This window comes from Mastigoproctus giganteus, chromosome 12, assembly GCF_048544385.1.
Source record: "Mastigoproctus giganteus isolate SK-2022 chromosome 12, ASM4854438v1, whole genome shotgun sequence".
Classification (NCBI taxonomy): Eukaryota; Metazoa; Arthropoda; class Arachnida; order Uropygi; family Thelyphonidae; genus Mastigoproctus; species Mastigoproctus giganteus.
Genome location: NC_143586.1, coordinates 178209345 through 178231299, shown reverse-complemented (window position 1 = coordinate 178231299; position 21955 = coordinate 178209345). Strand labels below are relative to the sequence as shown.

Here is a 21955-nt window from a genome sequence, read left to right as displayed (position 1 = left end):
AGGGAGCGAACCCATAATCAATCCTGGATTGGTATAACCTCTTGGTTCTGATATTTTGGATATTTCGGGTCTCTTAAGGAGTGCGCATGCTCTAACTTAAGGCTTTTACAGTTGGCGCAGACAGTTTCGCTAGCTTTATTTGAGCAGTTTCTAAACTCGTGCCCTTTTTCGGAGCAGTGGCCACAGGTCGGTTCCTTCTGGGATCAGGTGTGTGTGTGTGTCATGTGGCCAAACTTACAGCAGCGAAAGCACTTTGGAATGGCCACCTGCTCCCTGTAGCACAAACAGCTCCACTTGATGAAGATCCTTGATTGTGCCTTGATCGCTTGCCAGCTCGACTGTCCAGTTGCTGTCAATTCCATTTCTTGCTTTTGTTTTAAATTTTGGTATTATAAGATTTTTGGCCTCTTGGTGTGGGATCTCATTTTAGATTCTTTTTGTAGATCGCTTGTGCTAGCTGTTCAGCTGTCATCTCGGAGTCAACGTCAAACACAACTATAGAGGGACCCTTTTTATTCGGAATCTCCACCCTTAACTTGAGCATTGTTATTTTGGTATTTTTTGGGATCTGTTCAGCTTCTTCTTTACTTGCCGTTTCTATTACTATCCCCAGGTGTCTAGTTTTTCTTATTGACTTAATCCTTGTGTTTTCAAAATCTCTCTTCATGTTGTCAATTACCTTTTGCTTAATTTGTTCATTGGTGTTTTCCTCCTCCGTTGGAAGTAGGATTACTAGATTTGGTGTTTGTAATAGTCTGGACATTGGTCATATTTTCTACTTCTGGCGGTGTGCTCCTCAGCACTTTGGCACAGGATGGGGCGCGCTGTTGCATTTGAATGTTCCATCGGCCTTGTATGTTTCCAGAGCTGCAATAGCTTTCTGATGTTCTACATTGTTTGCAGTAGAATTTCTCGAGATTTGTCCATTGTAGGACTATTTCAGCTCTAATCTCATAGGAAATTCTACTGCTGTTGTCTCTCTTTTGGTTTCTAGTGCCACTCTGAGTACCAGCATTTGATTCCCTGTGGGAGGGTGGGGTCAAGTGGTGACCCTTTCTCCACTTGTTTTTGCTCTTCCACTCGTTTGCTAGGTTCCTGGGCACCCTTAGCCTCTTTGGCGCTTCTTGTTTCTTGGTCTGATTTAACCGAAATAAGAAATAAGTTTTGGTTTATTCTTTTGCCCATTGTTCTTTGTTTTGATTCTCCTGGATTTTCTGCCCTCTCGTTAATATCTATGTCTTGATCCATGTCTTGAGTTGTCAGTAAGGTATCTGGCTGGGTTTGATTTCTGTTGCTCATTATTTCTGTCTTCTGCTTCCAATTCACGTATATATTTTGGTTTATCGAGTTATCTAATTTAATGAGCTTTCAAAAGTCCGTGAGTAAATTTGGATACGCACAATGAGGTTTTGAAGTTTTGGCTCTTCCCCCCAGGTCACGTGGAGGAAGAAATAGCCGGATGTGAAAATGCACCTATAGAAACAGGAGTACTGAAATTGTGCAGTTTGGTTCAGCTGGGGTGACGCTGATCACAGAAATTATAGTTATTTCGGTGTGGGAGCAACGGAAGAAAAGTTGCAAATCGTTCGTGTAATGTCTATTGGTAGGGGGCAACTTGAAGACACATTTACTTCACTATATTGTTTACAAGGTCATAGAGTTGAGGGAGCACAATCCTACACTATAATAGCACACGGGGATGCTAAACCCCAGTTTTTAAGTGTGATTCAATCATGGTGACCGTATGTTGACTGTATTCTAAAACAATGTCGCTTTTAACAGCAGACCCATTGTCATTAGTGTTGGATAAAGAACACAAACAGAATCTCACTTCTATCCAAAGAAAGTTCAAACAAAACTCACCAAGGTGTTCCAGTTCCTTAATGGCTTTGATCCAACAGAAATCTAGAGTTTGTCACTAACTTTAAACTAGTAAACCAGGTCACAATTTACAGAGCTGTTACACACATGTGCATGCTTGAAAGTGGCCATTTTAATCTCCTCTGTGAAACATGTAATGATTTAAAAAAAAATGGAAATCTCGTTCCACTGGAAGACTCGATCCATCATTTTAAATTTCAACACTCCTGACGTACCATCCATAGTAAAAGCCAGCCAAATTCAGCAGTTTAAATAAACTGCTGGATTTGGCCGTACATCCCAAATCCTCTTTGCTGTTTAAATGCCAGAAATATGGCTACTCTCAGCAGGCATACAGAGGGGATGCCATCTCTCCTATATGTGGTTCTAGGGATCATACACAAACAGATTGCTCAGCCTCAACTCCCGTGTTTCCCAACTGCAAAGGGAGCCACCCTGCTTTTTCTAAATCATATGATACATGGAAAACCAGAAAGAAAATTCAACGATACAAAATAAAACACAAAGTCACATATCCTGAAACACATAGACAAATTATGTTGACCATGCCTAGTCTATCCTATGCATCTTGTACCAGAAGCTATCATTCAACTGCAGTTCAAATAGATGTGTCAGTACCACCGAACACCTCTCTGGTGAACTGGGTTAAAGCAACCTTATCAGCTCCCAGAAAAGATACACCTAAAACTAAAACTAGTGAAGCAACTAACACTCCAATTAGTATCCAAACTGATACTCTAACTGCATCACATGACAGTAAAAATCAGAAACTACCAAAGAGTAAGAAAATTTAATCGCCAACCAACAGTATGGAAGTAGATGTACATTCAGATAATGAGGAACCCATACTAGAACTTCATGCGAGTGACACCATGGATACTGGACGCCCCAACTTTCCAAAAAAAAAGAATGGAAAAAAATGTCCTGCAAACAAAAAACAGTCAGATGACTCATCCTCTGCCAAACCTAAATAATGCAGAGCATCATACAGTGGAACTGTAAAGGACTAAACACTCATTCTGATGACTTAAGGGATTTACTAGCTCAGTTCAATCCCATAGGTGTATGCCTACAGGAAATATTCTTGTCTCCCCTAGTTTCACCAAAATTCTCAAATTACATTAGACTCTCGATTTTCCCGGATAGATGGTAAAAAACAAATCCCGGATAATCGCTTTCACGGTTAATCCAAAAATACAGAAGTCCCCGACATTCGTAAGAGATATATTCCAGGACTTCTTTACTTCATCGAGATTTACGTAACTCGGGAATGACTAATAACATATTGCTACTATATTATTATTATTGACAAAACTGAATTCAGCGCGTTAATATTTGACCATTTTTATACAATCTTATTAGTTTAATTTTCTGATCCAAATCAATCGCATTCCTTTTGTTGGTAGATTTACTAGCACTGCTGTCACTTATTCTCTTAGTCAGCACCATAATAACGGTAAAAATTAAATTTTCTGGAAAGAACTTCACAGGGTTTAGCCAAAAACTCACTATTATCACCCCGCGCAAGCTCACATTTTACTAAAACATCTTTCTGGAGGTCAACAAAAAACAAAAACAATCTGCACTTCCGTTTCATTGGGCGTTTCTGTTAGCGCAATCTATTATAAATGGTAGTAAACTCGATCTTATTGCATTTGTGATAATACCGATAGCTGGAATCCTGTGGTTTTTACGTTATTATGGTGAAATGTGTGTCCCCTTCACTGAAATCTTCAGTCATAAAAAAAAAAATAATAAATAATTGTAAGAATCTTCTCTTTTTTTTCCTATTTTTTTGCTTGTTACTCCGATTTCACTTGTAAAATTTTTGCGTGCCATGATCGTTGTTATTGATTGCTTATATTATTATTTTTTTTGTTTTGTTTTAAATTTTACAGTCCTAAAAAAAAAAAATTGAGTGAAAACAAATTTACGTAAATCCGTAGTTGCGTAAGTCAAGGATTTACTGTATCGAAAAATGTTCAGCAACCTACGTAAAAAATATGGCGATAGATAAAAAACTTACCACGTACTACTGGTGTGTCCAATACAATGCTTCCCTTTATTTTTACAGTGTGGCGTATGGTTTGGTCACCAACATTATAATTGTTCATTAGAGATTTAACGGATGTACCGTTTTCAAACTTTTGAATAATTTTAAGTCTTTGTTTAACTGAAAGCGCAGGCGCCTCCGTAGCCAGGTGGGAAGGAGCAGCAGTGCGTAGCATAGGCTTCTTGATTAGACCGGGGTTCGAGCCTATGACCACCGCATATCCCGGAGCAATATGGTCCTAGTTGCTACTGCTCCTAAAAACCAAATAACAAACAACTGAAAGCGCAACTCTTTTGCGTTTACCCATAATTTTCAAGATTTTTAAACAAAAAAAATATTTACTATAAAAAAATTGACATCCCTGACATAAATAACGAAACAAAATTTGTCCTTTTGTGGTGCGACGGAACACAGCAATCGACGCAACGCACTAAAACAAACTAAAAATTTGGTGGTTTTTTTTTTTTTTTTTTTCCTTTTCTTTTCTTTTTTTTAATTTGGAGTCTTGAAGTGTCCCGGTTAATCCGAACCCGGTAAATCGAGGGTCTGCTGTATATCTTGTACAGATGAGATAGTAACTCAGTCTCCTGCATGTGGAGGGGTAGCCATTCTTGTTAATTCTGGCATGCCATCCAGGCCAATCCAGTTAAGAACAAAACTAGAAGCAGTGGCCACTCATATTGCAGTTGGTAAGTCAGTCATCCTTGTTTCCATTTATATTCCACCATCTCTACCTCTTCCCCATTCAGAACTCAACAATCTGTTTACCGAACTCCCAGCTCCAATTTGTCTTCTTGGTGATTTAAATGGACACCATCCTTTGTGGGGGTTTAATACAGTGGACAGAAGAGACAAATTGATTGAAGAATTTATGAATAATAATAATCTTAATTTACTTTAAGATTAATGATACTCTGGATCTCCAACATACATCCACCTACCCACAGGATCTACTTCTGCAGTTGACTTGTCGGGGCCTCTGTAGCCAGGTGGGCAGGAGCAGCAGTGCGTAGCACACACTTCTTAATTAGACCGGGGTTTCAAGCCCGTGACCACCAAATACGGAGGATGCGGAAAGGTCAGGTAATGACCACCGCATATCCCCGGAGCAGTATGGCCTTAGTTTCTAATGCTCCTAAAAACCAAATAACAACAACAGTTGACTTGTCAATTTGCTCTCCATCCATCTTTCCAATCATGACATGGTCGGTATTATCCGATCCCTTTAATAGTGACCACTTTCCAATTATTTGCACAATACAAACATCGGTAACTCAAAATCCTGATCAGCGATCCAGTTGGAAGTTTAGCAAGGTGAATTGAGATGACTATTCTGCCCAAACGCTTTTAGATAGAATTTGTGTTCAACAGAAACGTATTGATGATGTAACTACTTACATCACCAATCAGATTCTAACTGTGGCAAATGCTTTTATTCCAAAATCCAGTTCATGTCGCGCTCACCGAAATCACTGGTGGAATGCAGAGTGCTCTGCCAAACAAGAGAAAAACCGTGCATGGAATAATTTCCAGAAGTGTCTTACTACCAGTAATTTAATTGCTTATAAAAGGTTTAAAGCAAAAGCAAGGCAAATTAGAAGGAATGTGAAACACGATTTGTGGATTGCTTTTGCATCAACCATCACAAATGACACTGACACACGGATCATCTGGAGGTTTGTTGTTTGTTTGGTTTTTTTTTTAGGAGCATTAGCAACTAAGGCCATATTGCTCCGGGGATATGCAGTGGTCATTCCCTGACCTCTCCGCATCCTCCGTATTTGGTGGTAACGGGCTCGAACCCCGGTCTAATCAAGAAGCGTGTGCTACGCACTGCTGCTCCTGCCCACCCGGCTACGGAGGCGCCACTGGAGAAGGATACAGGTGCTAAATGGCAAATTTGTTTGGCTGCCGTCTCCAGTACTTCACTGAAAAGGGAAAGACATGTCCACTCCTGAAGAAGTTGCCAATGCACTAGCAGAATCTTTTGCCACCATCTCTGCTTCTCACTCCTATGCTTCCTCCTTCCAAAGCATTAAAGATGATGCAGAACAGTATAAAATTAACCTCTCACCACTCCTTTCCGTACAACCAGCCCTTTACACTTATAGAACTGAAAGAATCATTAAATAGATCTTCCAACAGTGCTTCAGGCCCAGATGGTGTTCATTACATTATACTGAAGCATTTACATGAAGAGGACTTGGGTACACTGTTGATTTTTTACAATCGGACCTTCTCTGAAAATGCCTATCCTTCTTCCTGGTGCATTCGTTCATTATCGCCATACTAAAACCAGGCAAAGATCCTTCCCTGGTTCAAAATTATGGGCCAATATCTCTCACAAGCTGCATAGGAAAAATTTTCGAAAGGATGATTCATACAAAGCTCACTTATTTCCTGGAGTCACAGAATCTCCTTCCAGACCAATAGTATGGATGTCGGAAGAACAAATCAACGCTAGATGTGCTTATAAAAGCTGAATATCATATTCGCAATGCCTTCGTCATGAAACAGCATCTAGTCGTCACCAACTTAAATCTTGAAAAGGCATTCGACACTACTTGGTGTCATGGTATTATAATGGATCTTTACCAGTTAGGTCTGAGGGGTCAGTTGTCTGAAATAATTCAAAATTTCTTGCGGCTTCGGTATTTTCAGGTCTGATATAAAAATGTACTTTCTACATCTCACATTCAAGAGGAAAGCATACCACAGAGTTCGATACTTAGTCCAACACTATTTGCATTTTGAGTTAGCAATATGAGAATAGACACCTCAAAAGTGTCAGTCCTGTCAGTCTAAAAGTATGAATACCATCGAATGGCAGCTCCAACTAGCCATAAACAAAATAGAATCCTGGACTTCACGGAATGGTTATTGACTGTCTGAAAATAAATGCACCGACACTCACTTCTGCAAGCTACATGCTCTAGATCCTGAACTAGAAATAAACAAAACTCCAATCCGAATTGTTAATACTGTTAGATTTCTTGGACTGATATTGGACAGCAAGCTAAACTTCCAAGCTCACATCACTCATTTAAGAACTATTTGTCCAAAGCATTTGAATATACTTTGATCAGTCTCGTCCATGTCATAGGGAGCTGATCGATATACCTTACTACAGTGTTTCCCAAACTGTGTTCCGTGGAACACTAGTGTTCTGTGAGATATGAACAAGTGTTCCGCAAAAATTCATTATTAATAATTTAAAAAATAATAATAAATAAATTTTGCATATTTGTAGCAAACACCACTTTTGTATTTTTAACTTTTTTTTTTTTTTTTTTTTTTTTTTTTTTTTCAGTTATTAATATACTGGCATAGATAGTCAAATAGACTGCTGAACACTTTATTTTGGCGAGCTTTGCATAGAAAAGTATGTGTAATTGCCATCCACGAAAAAGTAGCAATGTAGTGGTCTAATATGCCATTCGTATGCGATTTAGCCTGGAGTACATGGGTTGAAGGAGGTGGAGAAGCGAGCCGATATCATAACTAAACTCATTTATTTGTATACATTTTTTTTGTTATAATTTCAGTATTTTTTAATAATCAGTATTTCAAAATATTATTATTAAAATAAATGACCATGAATTTGTGGTTGAAAAAATGAACTCTAAAACAAGAAGCAATTACTTCTAGTATTGCAACTGTAGTTGATAAAAACACACAATATTGCCACACTTCAAAGTGAGGATGAACAATCGTAGCCTTTTGTTCCCCAAAAATCCGAAGTGAAAAAAACAGGAACCAATTAATAAAAGACCAAAACGAAAGTATGATGACAATTATTTGAATTTTGGCTTTACATGTGTTGGAAATAAAGATGCTCCTGATGCATAGCATGTCCTATGTAATAAAATATTAGCAAATAGTTCTTTGGCTTCCGCTAAACTTGTGTTCCGTAAATATATTGTGAGATGAAAAGTGTTCCGTGGCTAAAAAAAAAAGTTTGGGAGCCACTGCCTTACTATACCTGTACAAGTCCCTAATCCATTCACGCCTGGATTATGGTTCTCCAGTGTATGACTCTGCTAGGGTAAGCACATTTGAACATTATATAGCATGGTGCCCTGAGGACAGCCCTAGGAGCTTTCAGCACTTCTCCAGTCCAAAGTCTTTATATCAAAGTGCATGATATACATTTTATCCATTACATTACTGCTCCAAATATGCTGCTAAAATCCAGAGTCTTCCATTGCACCCCAGTTGGGATATAATACTCAGTGGGATTTGTTCTATGAGAGAAAACCCAATGAAAATAGACATGCTTCACCCAGTATTAAACAGCTTTTGTTCAGATTTGGAATATTGATTTAAGTGATATTTTTCAGGACACAACTGCTCCTGCACCTTGGACATACCTTTCTGCCTCTTACGATGTACATTTTCTTCAATGGTTGAAGAATGTCATTCCTCCTTGCAATATCAGGCAGTTGCACTCAGCTCACTACTCTGAACTCCCATGCCTGTAAAATCTATACTGATGGATCGTAAACTGCCAGTGCAGTAGATGCTGCTGCAGTTTTTCCTTCATTTACTGCTACAGCCTCTATACCATTAGCCTACAGCATTTTCACTGCTGAATTATATGCTATCAAGTTAATGCTTGGTAAAATTATTGAGCTATCCATCTCACCTGCCATAATTTACACAGTCTCTCTCAGTGCTGTGTCTGCCATAAGGAAGAATTTCTCATCTTCCTTCCTATCTTGAAATGCATTCATTCCCAGTTAATCTCCTGCAGCATGTCCATTCAGTCAATCAGTTTTTGCTGGATCCCTGGTCATTCTGGCATTCCCGGAAATGCTAACATTGCTGGTAAATACCCTCAACCCGCTCTCTCACAACGTCCACAGGTTCCTTACAGTGACTATAAGCCTATCATTTGCAAAGCATGCTACAACAACTGGTCACAGATCTGGAAAAGTAAAAGTAACACCAACAGTAAACTTTACCAAATAAAGCAAGAACCAAAGCTGTGGTTCTTGCTTTGGATCTCTGGCTTCTGATGAGACAGACGAGAGGAAGTGGTATTGCCAAGACTCAGAATAGGACACACTCCTTATGCTCATCTGTTCTTATTATTGGGAGAAAACCCACCTCAGTGCTCATCCTGTCAGATGCAACTTACGGTGCATCATTTTCTGGTTGATTGTTCATTATATTCAACCAGCCCTAGTGTCGTTAAGCCCAATACCACCAACAAATAACCATTTATCACAACCCTCTGCCTCCTGCTCTGAAGCCATACAGTTCTCCATCTAATGATGCATGGAATAACTTTGATATCATATATTTCGATCTTAGAAAGACTTTTGATACTGTTGCACATGGAAGACAGCTGAAGAAATTGGAGCAGCGTGGCATTGGAGGCAAATTGCTGCTATGGACAAAGGGATGGTTGAGTGGTAATCAATGGACACTGCTCATTGTGGACTAATATTATTAGTGGAGTCCCTCAGGGTTCACTGTTGGATCCAATGTTGTTTTCTGTATTTATAAATGATATTGATGATGGCAAATCAAACTTAATGTCCAAGTTTGCAGATGATACGAAGGTTGGCAGGGTTGTTAAGGACACTAATGACAGTACGCTGCTGCAACAGGATCTAGAAAAGTTGAGCAGATGAGCTGAGAAGTGGCAAATGAAGTTTAACATTGACTAATGTAAAGTACTACATATGGGAAGCAGTAACCCCAGAGTGACGTATCAACTTTGTGGTACTACACTGACAGTGGTAGAGAACGAAAAGGACCTGAGGGTAATTGTACAGGGAGATATGAAGTTTTCTGAGCAGTGCAGACGGTCTGCAAGAGTACCTCATAGTATCTTATCAATGATATACAGGAATTTTTCTAGCAGGGATAAGGAGGTGATTATCCCCTTGTATAAGGCAATGGTCAGGCCACACCTTGAGTAGAGAAGGATGTAGAACTGTTGGAACCACATTTTCAGAAGGATGTAGAGCTGTTGGAACGAGTACAGAGAAGGGCAACAAGATTAGTGAATGGAACAAAGGGTTGCTCTTACGAAGAAAGGCTTAAATTTTGCAAATTACAGTGTCTGGTAGGTGCCTCCGTAGCCAGGTGGGAAGGAGCAACAGTGCGTAGCACTCTTCTTGATTAGACCGGGATTCGAGCTCGTCACCACCAAATACGGAGGATGCGGAAAGGGAATGACCACCGCATATCCCAGAGCAATATGGCCTTAGTTTCTAATGCTGCTAAAAACAACAACAACAGTGTCTGGAGACTAGGCACCTGCGAGGTGATCTGATTGAGGTGTATAAAGCCCTGAATTATTTGAGCATGCTCAATGCTGATGGGTTTTTAAGGAGCATTAGCAACTAAGGCCATATTGCTCCGGGATATGCGGTGGTTATTCCCTGACCTTTCCGCATCCTTTGTATTTTGTGGTGACGGGCTCGAACCCCGGTCTAATCAAGAAACGTGTGCTACGCACTGCTGCTCCTTCCCACCTGGCTACGGAGGCACCTATGCTGATGGGATTCTTCCTCTTGCCTCAGAATAATCACCTGAGAGGGCATAAATTGAAATTGAGGAAAGACAGATGTAGGATAGATGTGCTGAAGTTTGCCTTTAGCCAGCTGGTAGTTGGTTGGTGGAACAGACTTCCATCCTTTGCTGTGGAAGTTGATAGCCTAAATAAATTTAAGGCTGAGCTGGACAGGTATTTGGAATGAATGGAGGGGTGAAATGGGAGAGGTTTTTTTTTTTTTTTTTTCTTTTGGCTGATGCTGCATTAGCTTGCTTTCTTGCATCATATGCCTCTACTAATGCTAATGATTTTTTCCTGTGATTCCAACCTGTTCCAAGTTATAAAGTAACCGCTCATGTGGGACTGAGTCAATGGCTTTGCTGAAATCTAAATAAACAGTGTCGCAATTATTCCCTAAGTCCAGCTCTTGAATGACCCTGTCAAAATAGCTAACCTGATTAATTAAACATGATTTTCCCTTTATAAAATGATGCTGAGTATCCTTAAGAATTCCATTTCTATCTAATTGCTCCTCAGTTGCACCCTTGATCATTTTCTCCATGGTTTTCCCCACTACTGAAGGTAGACTGATTGGCCAGTAATTTCCCACTGCACTCTTAGAACTGCCTTTATGTATTGCAGATAAATTAGCACATTTTCCAATCCAACAGAATCACTTCCAAGTCCAGTGATGTTATTATTATTATTATTAGCCATATAGTACAAGGAAGCCTGATGCTTATACTGTACTAGGGGAGGGAGGGAGAGCGAGAAGAATGTGATGATATCCATCTCAGGACCCTGGGTGTGCCAAGCCCATACGTACCACATGTGAACCCCCAGGGTTAAATGCTCTCATAATTAGCCTCAATGGTTCAATGCACTCACTTGCCACCTTCCTTAAGAATATAGGGTATATGACATCAACCCCAGAAGCCTTGCTGGCCTGTAGGCTCAAAAGTTTTTTTCATTAAGTAACATGAAATTTCAACATCATTAATTACAATTTTTTTTAACTTCACCCGCATAATTTCTCATTGATGTGAAGGGTCTTCTTCTGTAAATATCTATGCAGAGTTCATCTGCAACATCAATTGTACTATCTAGTACTACCCACCCCATTCCATAAGGGTCTGATCTGGTTTGTCCTTCTCTTCTTTGCATTTATATACAGAAACCCCTCCCCTGATCTAAACGGACTAATAATGGACAAAGGGTGTCCGTTAATGTCGAAAGTCCAATAAAATCGAATATAACCTCGGGGGGCTTCTGTAGCCAGGTTGAAAGGAGTCACCCAACTTGTATGCACTTGGTCGCAAGCCTGAGACAATGTAGTAGTAGTAGTGGCATGTGATGCAAGAAAGCAAGTGTATGAGCTTATGCAGCATCAGTTAGAAAAAAAAAAAAATCACACCATTCCCTCCAAATGCCCGTCCAGTTCCTCCTTAAATTTATTTAACCTATCAACTTCCACAACGACACATGGAAGTTTGTTCCAGCAATTAACCACTCGCTGGCTAAAGGCAAATTTCCACACATCTGTTCTACATCTGTCTTTTCTTAATTTGAATTTATGCCCCCTTAGATTCGTAATCTGAAAAAGTGGAAGGATCTCATCAGAATTCATCGTGCTCAACCCATTCGAGGCCTTATTCACACCAATATCAAATCACCGTGCAGGTGCCTAGTCTCCAGCCACTGCAATTTGCAGGACTTAAGCCTCTCTTGGTAAGAGGATCCCTTCATTCCCCTCACCAATCTTGTTGCCCTCCTCTGTACACGCTCAAGCAAATCTACATCCTTCCTAAAATGAGGCCTCCAGACCTGTACGCAGTACTTAAGGCGTGGCCTGACCATTGCCTTATACAGAGGGACAATCACCTCCTTTTCCCTGCTAGCAAAATCCCTATGTATCATTGACAAAACCCCATGACCTGCCCTGGCAGCCTGTCTGCATTGCACAGAAAACTTCATATCTGACTGCACAATTACTCCCAGGTCTTTTTGCTCATTAATTACCACCCAGGTGGTAATTAATGAGCAGCACCCATTAATTACCACCCTCTGTCTTCTCCCACTCAACCATCCTTTTATTCATTGTAGCAACTTACCCTTAATACCATTCTGCTCCAATTTGTACAATAGTCTTCCATGCGCAACAGTGTCAAAACTTTCCTGAAATCGAAATATATGATATCAAAATTATTTTTTGCATCCACTTCCTTTGTAACCACATCATAATATCCTATCAAATTTGTCAGACAAGACTTTCCCTTAACAAACCCATGCTGTGTCTGAATTATTGCTGCAGTCTTGTCTAGATGATTCTGCAATGCATCTTTAACATGTGACTCCATTATTTAACCGGAACAGATGTTAAACTAACTGGTCTGTAATTACTCGTGTCACTCTTCGATCCCCCCTTTGTGAATTGGTGATATATTTGTATTTGCACATCTGCAGTCCGTGGGGACCTCCCCTGAGTCCAAGGATGCTCTCATAATTATGGCTAAGGGTTTGCTTAGTTGCTTTGCCGCCTCCTTTAATATAACTGGATAGATCCCATCCACCCCAGGTGCCTTTCTTATGTTTAACTTCAATGTTTAACTTTGCTTTCAGTTATTACAAAATCATTAAGCACCCTGCTACAATTTGATAATCTTCTGCCATTTTCAAACCTTAATGACTCCCCATGTGTGAATGTAGTGCAAAATACTCATCCAGTTTGCTCTCTGAGCAGGATCATCAACAGTCAAACCATCGATATCAAGTGGACCAATCTTTTAGAGTTTATATAAGTAAAGAAATCCTTGCTGTTTTTCTTAGCATCTTTTGCCAAAGATTTCTCGTAATCTGCCTTTGCCTGCCTAACCTCCTTTGTGACCTGATTACAGACTAGCTTATATCTGCCATAGGCTTCTGAGTTGCTTCATAATTTATAAATGCATGGGATGCATATTTTTTTTATGCATCCCATGCATTTTTCTTCTCTGTCACGAGTCTCATTAGTTCATTTGATAACCATTTAGGCCTAAACCTTGAACAATATTTCTTAATAGGTATGAAACTTTTAGTAGCATCCACGATTAATTCCTAGAATTCTTCCCACTTAGAATTTACTGTTGGTAACATCGTCAGTTGATCCCACTGTACAGAATTTAAAAACTGTCTGAGACCACCGTACTCACCTTTACGGAAGCAAAAACCCTTTCCTTTACTCCTGGTGTTTATTATATCTTTAAGTAAATCCCACATCGGTACACTGTGACCACTGCCACCTAGTGGTTCCTTTATCTGCACATTCTTAATACACAAATGATCGCTGCTGATAACCAGATCAACAGTATTACCCTCTCTGGTTGCCTCTCGAACATGCTGCTGCAAAAAACAATCATCAAACAATAAATCCAAAAAAGTCTTATTAGTGTGTGAGTGACCAACCCACAAGTTCCAATCAATATCTGGGAAGTTAAAATCTCGCATTATAAGACATTCCGATTTACTAGCCCACTCTATTTCTCTGTACAATTGTTCATTGTACTCAATCGAGCCATTAGGCCTATAACACACTCCTACTCTTATTTTTGCTTTCGCAGTGCTTATGTCACACCAAACTGACACAACAGTGCACTGTTCATCTATATCAACTGGATGTACTTCTTTTGATTTTGTTTTTCTTAATTAACAGCATAACACGTCTCCCTATCCTGTCTATCCTTTCTGTAGACGTACTCCCAAAATTCCTGTTCGGCATTCCTTATATCTGTGTGACACCACAGCTCTGCTATCCCAACAATATCTGCCTTTGATGCCTTGACCAACTCTTCAAATTCATCAGATTTATTTACTATACTTCCAGCATTGTTATACATGCAAGTATACATGTGTTAGAATTCGTATGAACTTTTCTTGACCCTCCTGATAATGTTTGTAATTTGTTAATGTGTCTATTTTTTTATGTCTGAGGCCTGTGCTTCCCGTCGCAAATCTATGGAGGTCTTCAATACAGACCAATCGTTAGGATGTTGATAAATTTTAAAATTTATCGCTAAGCTTCCTAACCTGGGGAAGGGTATTTTTGTTTATTAGTATATCGAGATTTGAAGGCAAGTTTAAAGATATTACACGATGTGGCATGTGCTAGTTGTTTTATGCCCAAAATTTTTTGATTTAAATTGACCTTAGCAAACTTCGGAACAATGTTGTTTCGAAGGCAATATTTTAGAAACGAAATATGGTAACTTTGGGCCGAGTATCTTAGTGTTAATTTAACGTAATTTTGCACCAAGCTATTCAAAAAATCCCCCATAATTATGTGTATCGATAGGTTATACCTGAAGAGAAAAGAAGTGAATGAAATAGTCAATAAGAGTTCAAAATGAATTAGATAGTATGAACCAGTGCTGTGATGCCCAATATGTTCTACATTGATTTCAATATTTGTAAAATCATATGAGAAGACTTCCGTAGATACTCTTCAGAAATTAAAACTTTCTTTCTTACCTATTCATCCTAAATACATTACACATACCGTACTGAAACTCATCGCCCCCTATCTTTGGGTGGCACTGTGTTTCTGTTTGGGAAAAGATCCCAAAGTTCCAACTATTCACTCTGATAGCTGTTTTCTCAAAATCTTGCAGGAATGGAAGCAAGTAATTAGAAGCAAATAACTGCCTCTCCAGCATTCATTGCTGCTTCCAAAGGAACAGTTCCACCTCACACTATTTAATTAGTTTGGAAATATCTATTTGAGATGCTTTCCTAAAACAAGAGTACCTTGTTTTAGGAAAGTCATCAGGTTTTCCTAAAACCTGATGTCTGTATTCTTCAATATAGAAAAAGCATATGACACAACTTGGAAATTTTTTATTTATTTTAAAAGATGTTTATAGCTTCAGTCTTAGAGGTCACATCCATGTTTATATTAAAAATGCTTTTATCCTTTCAGTCTTTTTCAGTTAGTTTGTATAGGATCTACCCTCTGTCATTCCTTTTGCCAGGATGGAGTACTCCAAGGATCTGTTTTTAAGTGTTGCATTTTCTGCCATTAAATTGAATTTGTTTAACAAAGAAACTTCTTCCAGCTGTAAACAACACACTTTATGCTGGAAGAAGCATAAAAATCATTGAAAGATAATTGTAATGTGCCACTGACTTCCTTAACTCCTGAGCAGTGACAAATAGTTTCAAATTCTTGCTGCAAAAGGCCATTTGCTTAAATTTTTGTTTCAAGCGTAATCTTCATTCTAAACCTGAAGCCTTACTTCAGATTCAAGATGAAAATGCCATTCCAGTAATACCTTGGACTAGATTTTGGGGTTTGTATTTGTTAGAAAGTTAATCTTTCTACAACACATCTGGCAACTGTGTCAGGTGCCTCCGTAGCCATGTGAGCAGGAGCAGCAGTGCGTAGCACACGCTTCTTGATTAGACCGGGGTTTGAGCCTGACCACCAAATATGAAGGATGCAGAAAGGTCAGGGAATGGCCACAGCATTATCCCCGGAGCAATATGGCCTGAGTTGCTAATGCTCCTAAAAAACAAGTGACCAGCTGTCAACTGTGTAGAGAATGCACAAGAGGCTTGAATATCCTCTGTACAACCTTTACTTTTTTTGGAGGTGCCAACCAAATGCACCTTACTCTGTCTCTATTGTGCACTTGTGTGATCTGAACTAGATTACAGGACCGAGATATACATATTTGCTAGACAGTGTGCTGTGATGAATGGATCCCATTCTTCAGTCAATTCATATTGCTACTGGAGTATTTTGAACATCTGTCCAGAGTGTGTATGTTGAAGCAAACGAACCGTTGTTATTGCTTCTTGAAAATTATTTTTAGTAGTAATAATGAGTGTATACAGCCACTCCCCGACTTACATAAGGGTTGCATTTCACGGAACTCTGTGTAAGTTGGAATTTCTCTAAATGCTTATGCAGCACTTACAGATTCAATTGAATTTTTTGATTGAAGCAAAAAAAGAAATGTTCAACGAACATGTAAATAGCATTATTTATTCAATTTTTTATCTCATGCACAGGGAAAATTACAAAATTACAAAAATTTCAAAATTATAAAATTAAAAAAGAGAGAGGAGACAGGCATAACATCAAGTTTTACCTTTCGAGCATCATTGCCAGAATTAACTCTCCAGCTGATAAGCACGCCGCTGCAGAAGTTGAGGGCTGTGGAGATTTAGAAGGGGTTTTTTCCAACACTATGTTTTGGAAACCAGCACGATACTTAAACCTATTAGACCACCCATTTCTTGCCACAAACTTGGCTTGGGGTTTGCCGTACTTATCCTTAATATCTTCATAAATACTTCTTGCTTTGCTTGAATGGCCATTAAACTCAGGGGCACTCACTTCTGAATCTGATTTTCCATCCATTTTATTAATAGTTTTTCCATCTTTGATATAGCACCTGAATGCTGTTTTGTGATCACTGTTGATCTTAAATGCATTGATCCTTTAACATGTTCTTTTATACATGCACTGTCCCTTAAAATAGTATTCACTGTTGAAGCAGTGAGACTTAATTTCCATGCAATAGATGGGAATTAAACAAACTTAGTCCTGCTTTGTACTTCTTGATTAATCATCTTCATTTCTAAATCAGTTTTGTTTCGTTTCCTAGAACTGCCAGCACTTGCACTTTCTGTTGGTCCCTTTACCATTGTAATAAGTAAATAGGAAAGAAGAGAAGATTCTGAAAATTTATTTATGTTTTTTATATGATTGAACATTTCAGTGAAGGGGAACTCATTTCATCATAATACCGTAATGTAAAAACCCACAGAATTCCAGTTATCGGTATTATCACAGCTGCGATAATATCGAGTTTACTACCCATTTGGGTGCCTCCGTAGCCAGGTGGGCAGGAGCAGCAGTGCATAGCACGCGCTTCTTAATTAGACCGGGGTTCGAGCCCATGCCCACCAAATACGGAGGATGTGGAAAGGTGAGGGAATGACCACCACATAATCCTGGAGCAATATGGCCTTAGTTGCTAATGCTCCTAAAAACCAAATAACAAACAAAACTACCCGTTTATAATAGATTGTGCTAACAGAAAAGCCCAATAAAGTGGAAAGTGCAAATTGTTTTTATTGTTTTATGGTAGTGACCTCCAGAAATGTGTTTTAGAAAAATACCACAAAGGAGTTCAAAATTGATTCTTATAATGTAACGTTTGTACCGGCCAGCAAAAACTTACGTCAAGTGAAATTTCCATAAGTTGAGTATTATATAAGCTGTGGAGTGCATGTATTTAGAAATGATTACTAGTAAATATACTTCGTGGTTCTTTAACTTGTCTTTAGACTTGTTTCTGCTTTTATACAAGTTTGGTAACCTATTTGTTACTGATTTTTAATGTATTTTATTCTTGGGTTTGGCATATAATGGGCTAAGTTGCCATTAGAAATCACATTTTTTATATATTTAATTTTTATTTTTATATTATTTGTTTATTTTCTTTTTTTGGTGCTTTCATTGTAGTGCAATGAAAACACCAAAAAAGCACTCTAACTCAGTTTTTCACATTTTCCTAGGTTCTCATTTTAATTCACTAAAAGTCGAAAATAAAATGTGGTGTTTGATAAATAATTATTTGCAAAATTAAAACACTGTTATATCACACTGAAGGAATAGTTGCAAACTGCAACCAGTAACACTGAAGAAGTGTCAGTCACCACGTGTTTATGACCAAAAATAAAAATTACAGATGGGTGCCATCTGTTGATGATTTATCACATAATTTAGGGATATCATAATCCCACTGTATAAGCCATTGTAAGACAGCACTTGAAATACTGGGTTCAAATATGGAGACTGCACCTAAAGAAAGACATGCACCTTCTTGAAAAGGATCCAAATATGGGCAACGTATATGGTATTGTCAGCAAAGGGACATCCATATGAGGAGAGATTTTAAATATGTGAGCTGCAGTGTTTGGTAACTAGGCACCATAGAGGAGGCCTAATTGAGGGGTACAAATCTCTGAGGGAAGAAGTTTAGACTGGATTGTAGCACGTCTTCTTTTAGCTAGTGAGTTGTTGATTACTGGAATAAGCAGCTTCCATGAGTAGTTACGGCTGACAATTTGTGGAGTTTAAAGCTCAGTATGTTTCCAGTGTGAGGAGAGTCAAATGAATGGCTTGTTTTATTTTTTATTTTGCTTTATTTCATTTATTATTATTTTATTTTTATTTTTTTTAAGCTGGTCCAGGAAAAGGTTAGGATGTGGACCAAGTGACAACCTCTACCTGCCTTTATATATATCAAAATAACCCTCAGACTTGAGAACACATAAGTGAATCCCTTATTTTGAGAACTTCTTTAAAAAATTAAGTTCATTGAAAATTAAAAAAGATCTGTTTATGAGCACTGACATTGGCCATGTGCTTTTCGCCCATAAATAGATTTTGAATTTTCCTTGGACACCTATTTTTTGAATGTGATAATTGCTACCTTGACATGCATTGATGGGTTAATAATAAAAATCATAAATGATTTTATAATAAAAACTAACCAAAAATAAATATATTATAAAATATTTATTTTATAGAAGGGGTTGGGATATAATTTTCTCGTAATAATTTAGTATCATCATTATTATTATTGTTTTCCTAGTGCAAGTGTATGTTTAGGTAACATGTTTCTTAGCAAGCAAAACTTCCTTTGGATTTTGACATGGTATAGGCATTAATAAATCAAAAATGAATTACCACAGGCTTCTGTGAAATTTGCAGTGCACTTGCTTGCATCAAATGCACAGTTTAACATGTATTTTCATTTGGAGTTCAAAATTTTAAAAAAATGTCCAATATTACAGTTAAACCTTAATTCTCATTTATATTATCCATAAAATAGATATCAACTGATGTTGCATTGCTGGGAGTTTGATCCAGATGAAAGGCCAACATTTGAACAACTGGATAATGTTTTGCAAAACATGTTTCTTACAGCAAAGGTAATTATGCTCAGATAATCACTTATAAGCCAGTCATTCATTGGCACTAAATTACAATTTTACAATACTGAAATAACAATGAGTTGGTGACACCTCATTTCATTTAGTAACCAAGCATAGATTCTTGAGACTGTTTTCCAACTAAGTTACCCTTGCATGCATAATTCCGAAGTCATAATATGGATCTTGGAAAATTTATTGTTGGTAAATAATAATTTTATAATTAGTCAGCTGCCTTCCATTTTAATAGAAGGGAACTTCTGTTTAATAGAATTTAGTTCACTAAATACAAACCATTTCAGATTATCTGGTATTAAAAAACAAATGAACAAAATGTAGATTTAATAATGCTTTTAAATTGTTAAAGGTACCACATGATGCAAAAAATAAACCAGTTTTATTTTCATGGTGTAATTGCTTGGAAAATTCACTTTAACTTGATGAAAAAAAAAAAATTAGATTGATACAGCAACCAATAACAGCTCCTTCCTTATCGTACTTTAATAGACGGTAGTCTCTCCTGTTTACAGTTGCTTTTTTCTTTCTTTTTTCTTTTTTTAATTATTGTCTACTGGTTTATAAACTGTTGATCTTACAACAAAATATTTTTGATATTGAACATCCAATTTATGGACTTTCACCTCTCGATATCACAATTTCCTTAACTCTCCAATTACAGCAATTCCATTAAGTCAAATTTTATGTAAGTCAGAATTTCCCTAAATGCTTATGCAGCATTCGCAACTATGCTCGCTGAATTTGATTGAAGCAAAAAAGAAATATTCGACAAATATGTAAATAGAATTATTTATTCAATTCTTTTTATCTCATGCACATGAAAAATTGCAAAAGTGTACAAAATTAGAAGTGTGCAATTACAAAAATTTCAAAATTATAAAATTACAAAAAAAGAGAGGAGACAAGCATAACGTCAGCAAGTTTTACCTCTTGAGCATTGTTGCCAGAATCAATGTGTTTAGCTGATAAGTACGCTGGTAAAAACTTCATAAATACTTCTTGCTTTTGCTTGAATGGCCATTAAACTCAGGGGCACTTACTTCTGAATCTGATTTTCCATCCATATTATTAATAGCTTTTCCAACTTTGATATAACACCTGAACGCTGTTTTGTGATACTGTTCATCTTAAACCCATTGATCCTTTTATACGCACACTGCCCTTTAAAATAATATTCACTGTTGAAGCTGCGAGACCTAATTCCCGTGGAATAGATGACAAACTTTGCCTACTTCTTAATCATGCTCATCCTCATTCCTAAATCAATTTTGTTTCATTTCCTAGCACTGTCACCACTTGCACTTTCTGTTGGTCACTTTCATTTCATCATTGTAATAGGAATGAAGAGAAGATTCTGTAAATTTATTTGTTTTTTATGATTGGAGATTTCAGTGAAGGGGAAACATTTCACCATAATAACATAAAAACCCACACAATTCCAGTTATCAGCATTATTGCAAATGCAATAAGATTGAGTTTACTACCTGTTTATAACAGATTGCACTAACAGAAAAACCCAATAAACTGGAAAGTGCAAATTGTTTTTATTGTTTTATGGTCATAACCTCCAGAAATTTACTTTACAAAGATATCACAAAGGCATTCAAAATTGATTCTTATAATGGAACATATGATAATGATGAAAGTGTAGTACATTCTCTGGCTGAACTGTGTAGCCTATCCTCTCAACCAATGGTAACATTTGTAAACGTGTTTTAGCTGCTGAGTTTTGTTTTTGCATCCTTTAGTTAAAAGGGATTTCTGTGTTGTGCTTATTTAACATAAATTTATATTAAACCAATACAATTTCCATTATAAAAATGACCCTTTATTCAGATAAATAGCTTAGTTATATGACAAAAATTTAAATTTCCCAATGTCTTGGAATGAATTAAAAAAAAAAAAAAAAAACCAATGTAATATTATTGGGTTCACATTACGATATTTTCACAATACAGTCTGTCCTCGTATAGCACGATAGTTGTGTTCCTAGAAACCCTCATGCAATGCAAAATCGCGCAATATAAACAACAGACCCTATGGGAAAAGTGGGGTTAGGTGCCGACCACCCAAGATTGAACACACATTTGGAACCAAAACATTACCAAACACAATAAATAATCAGATTAAAATATAATAAAAAATATATTTTTTATTATTTATTTAAATAATAAAAATTTATTAATAAAATAGTAAAAAATTTATTATATTAAATAAAATAGTCGTAATAAAATATTGCTAATGCTTTTGCTTCTATCATAAGCAAACTTGTTTTTTTGTTTGATTTTCTATCCAAACAGATGACAGCCATTCCATCTCTTCCAATTCTTTGTGTCTTAATTTAATGGATTTTAATTACACTTTGTGTTGTTCCTGCTATGAAAGTTGTTTTTATTTTCTCTGCATTCTTTCTAATTCTCGGCGTTGCCTCATTTCGGTCTGTAGCACGTGCAATATCACATGGTCTTTCATTTTGCTCAAAGCGTTTCACAATTTCATATTTTTTCTCTATC

General features: G+C 37.5%; 1 protein-coding gene across 3 annotated transcripts in view; it reads left to right on the top strand.

Annotated features, from left to right (window-relative positions):
- Positions 1 to 21955, top strand: part of LOC150077627 (putative inactive tyrosine-protein kinase Wsck) — a 359285-nt gene that overhangs the window by 309133 nt on the left and 28197 nt on the right. For all 3 annotated transcript variants that reach the window (XR_016547735.1, XR_016547736.1, XM_090386934.1), the window contains exon 16: positions 19325 to 19424. Coding sequence is in view for 1 of the 3 variants with exons in the window: in XM_090386934.1 (XP_090243060.1) it covers positions 19325 to 19424 (100 nt within the window). In the remaining 2 variants the exon portion in view is untranslated. The remainder of the gene's footprint in view (positions 1 to 19324; positions 19425 to 21955) is intronic.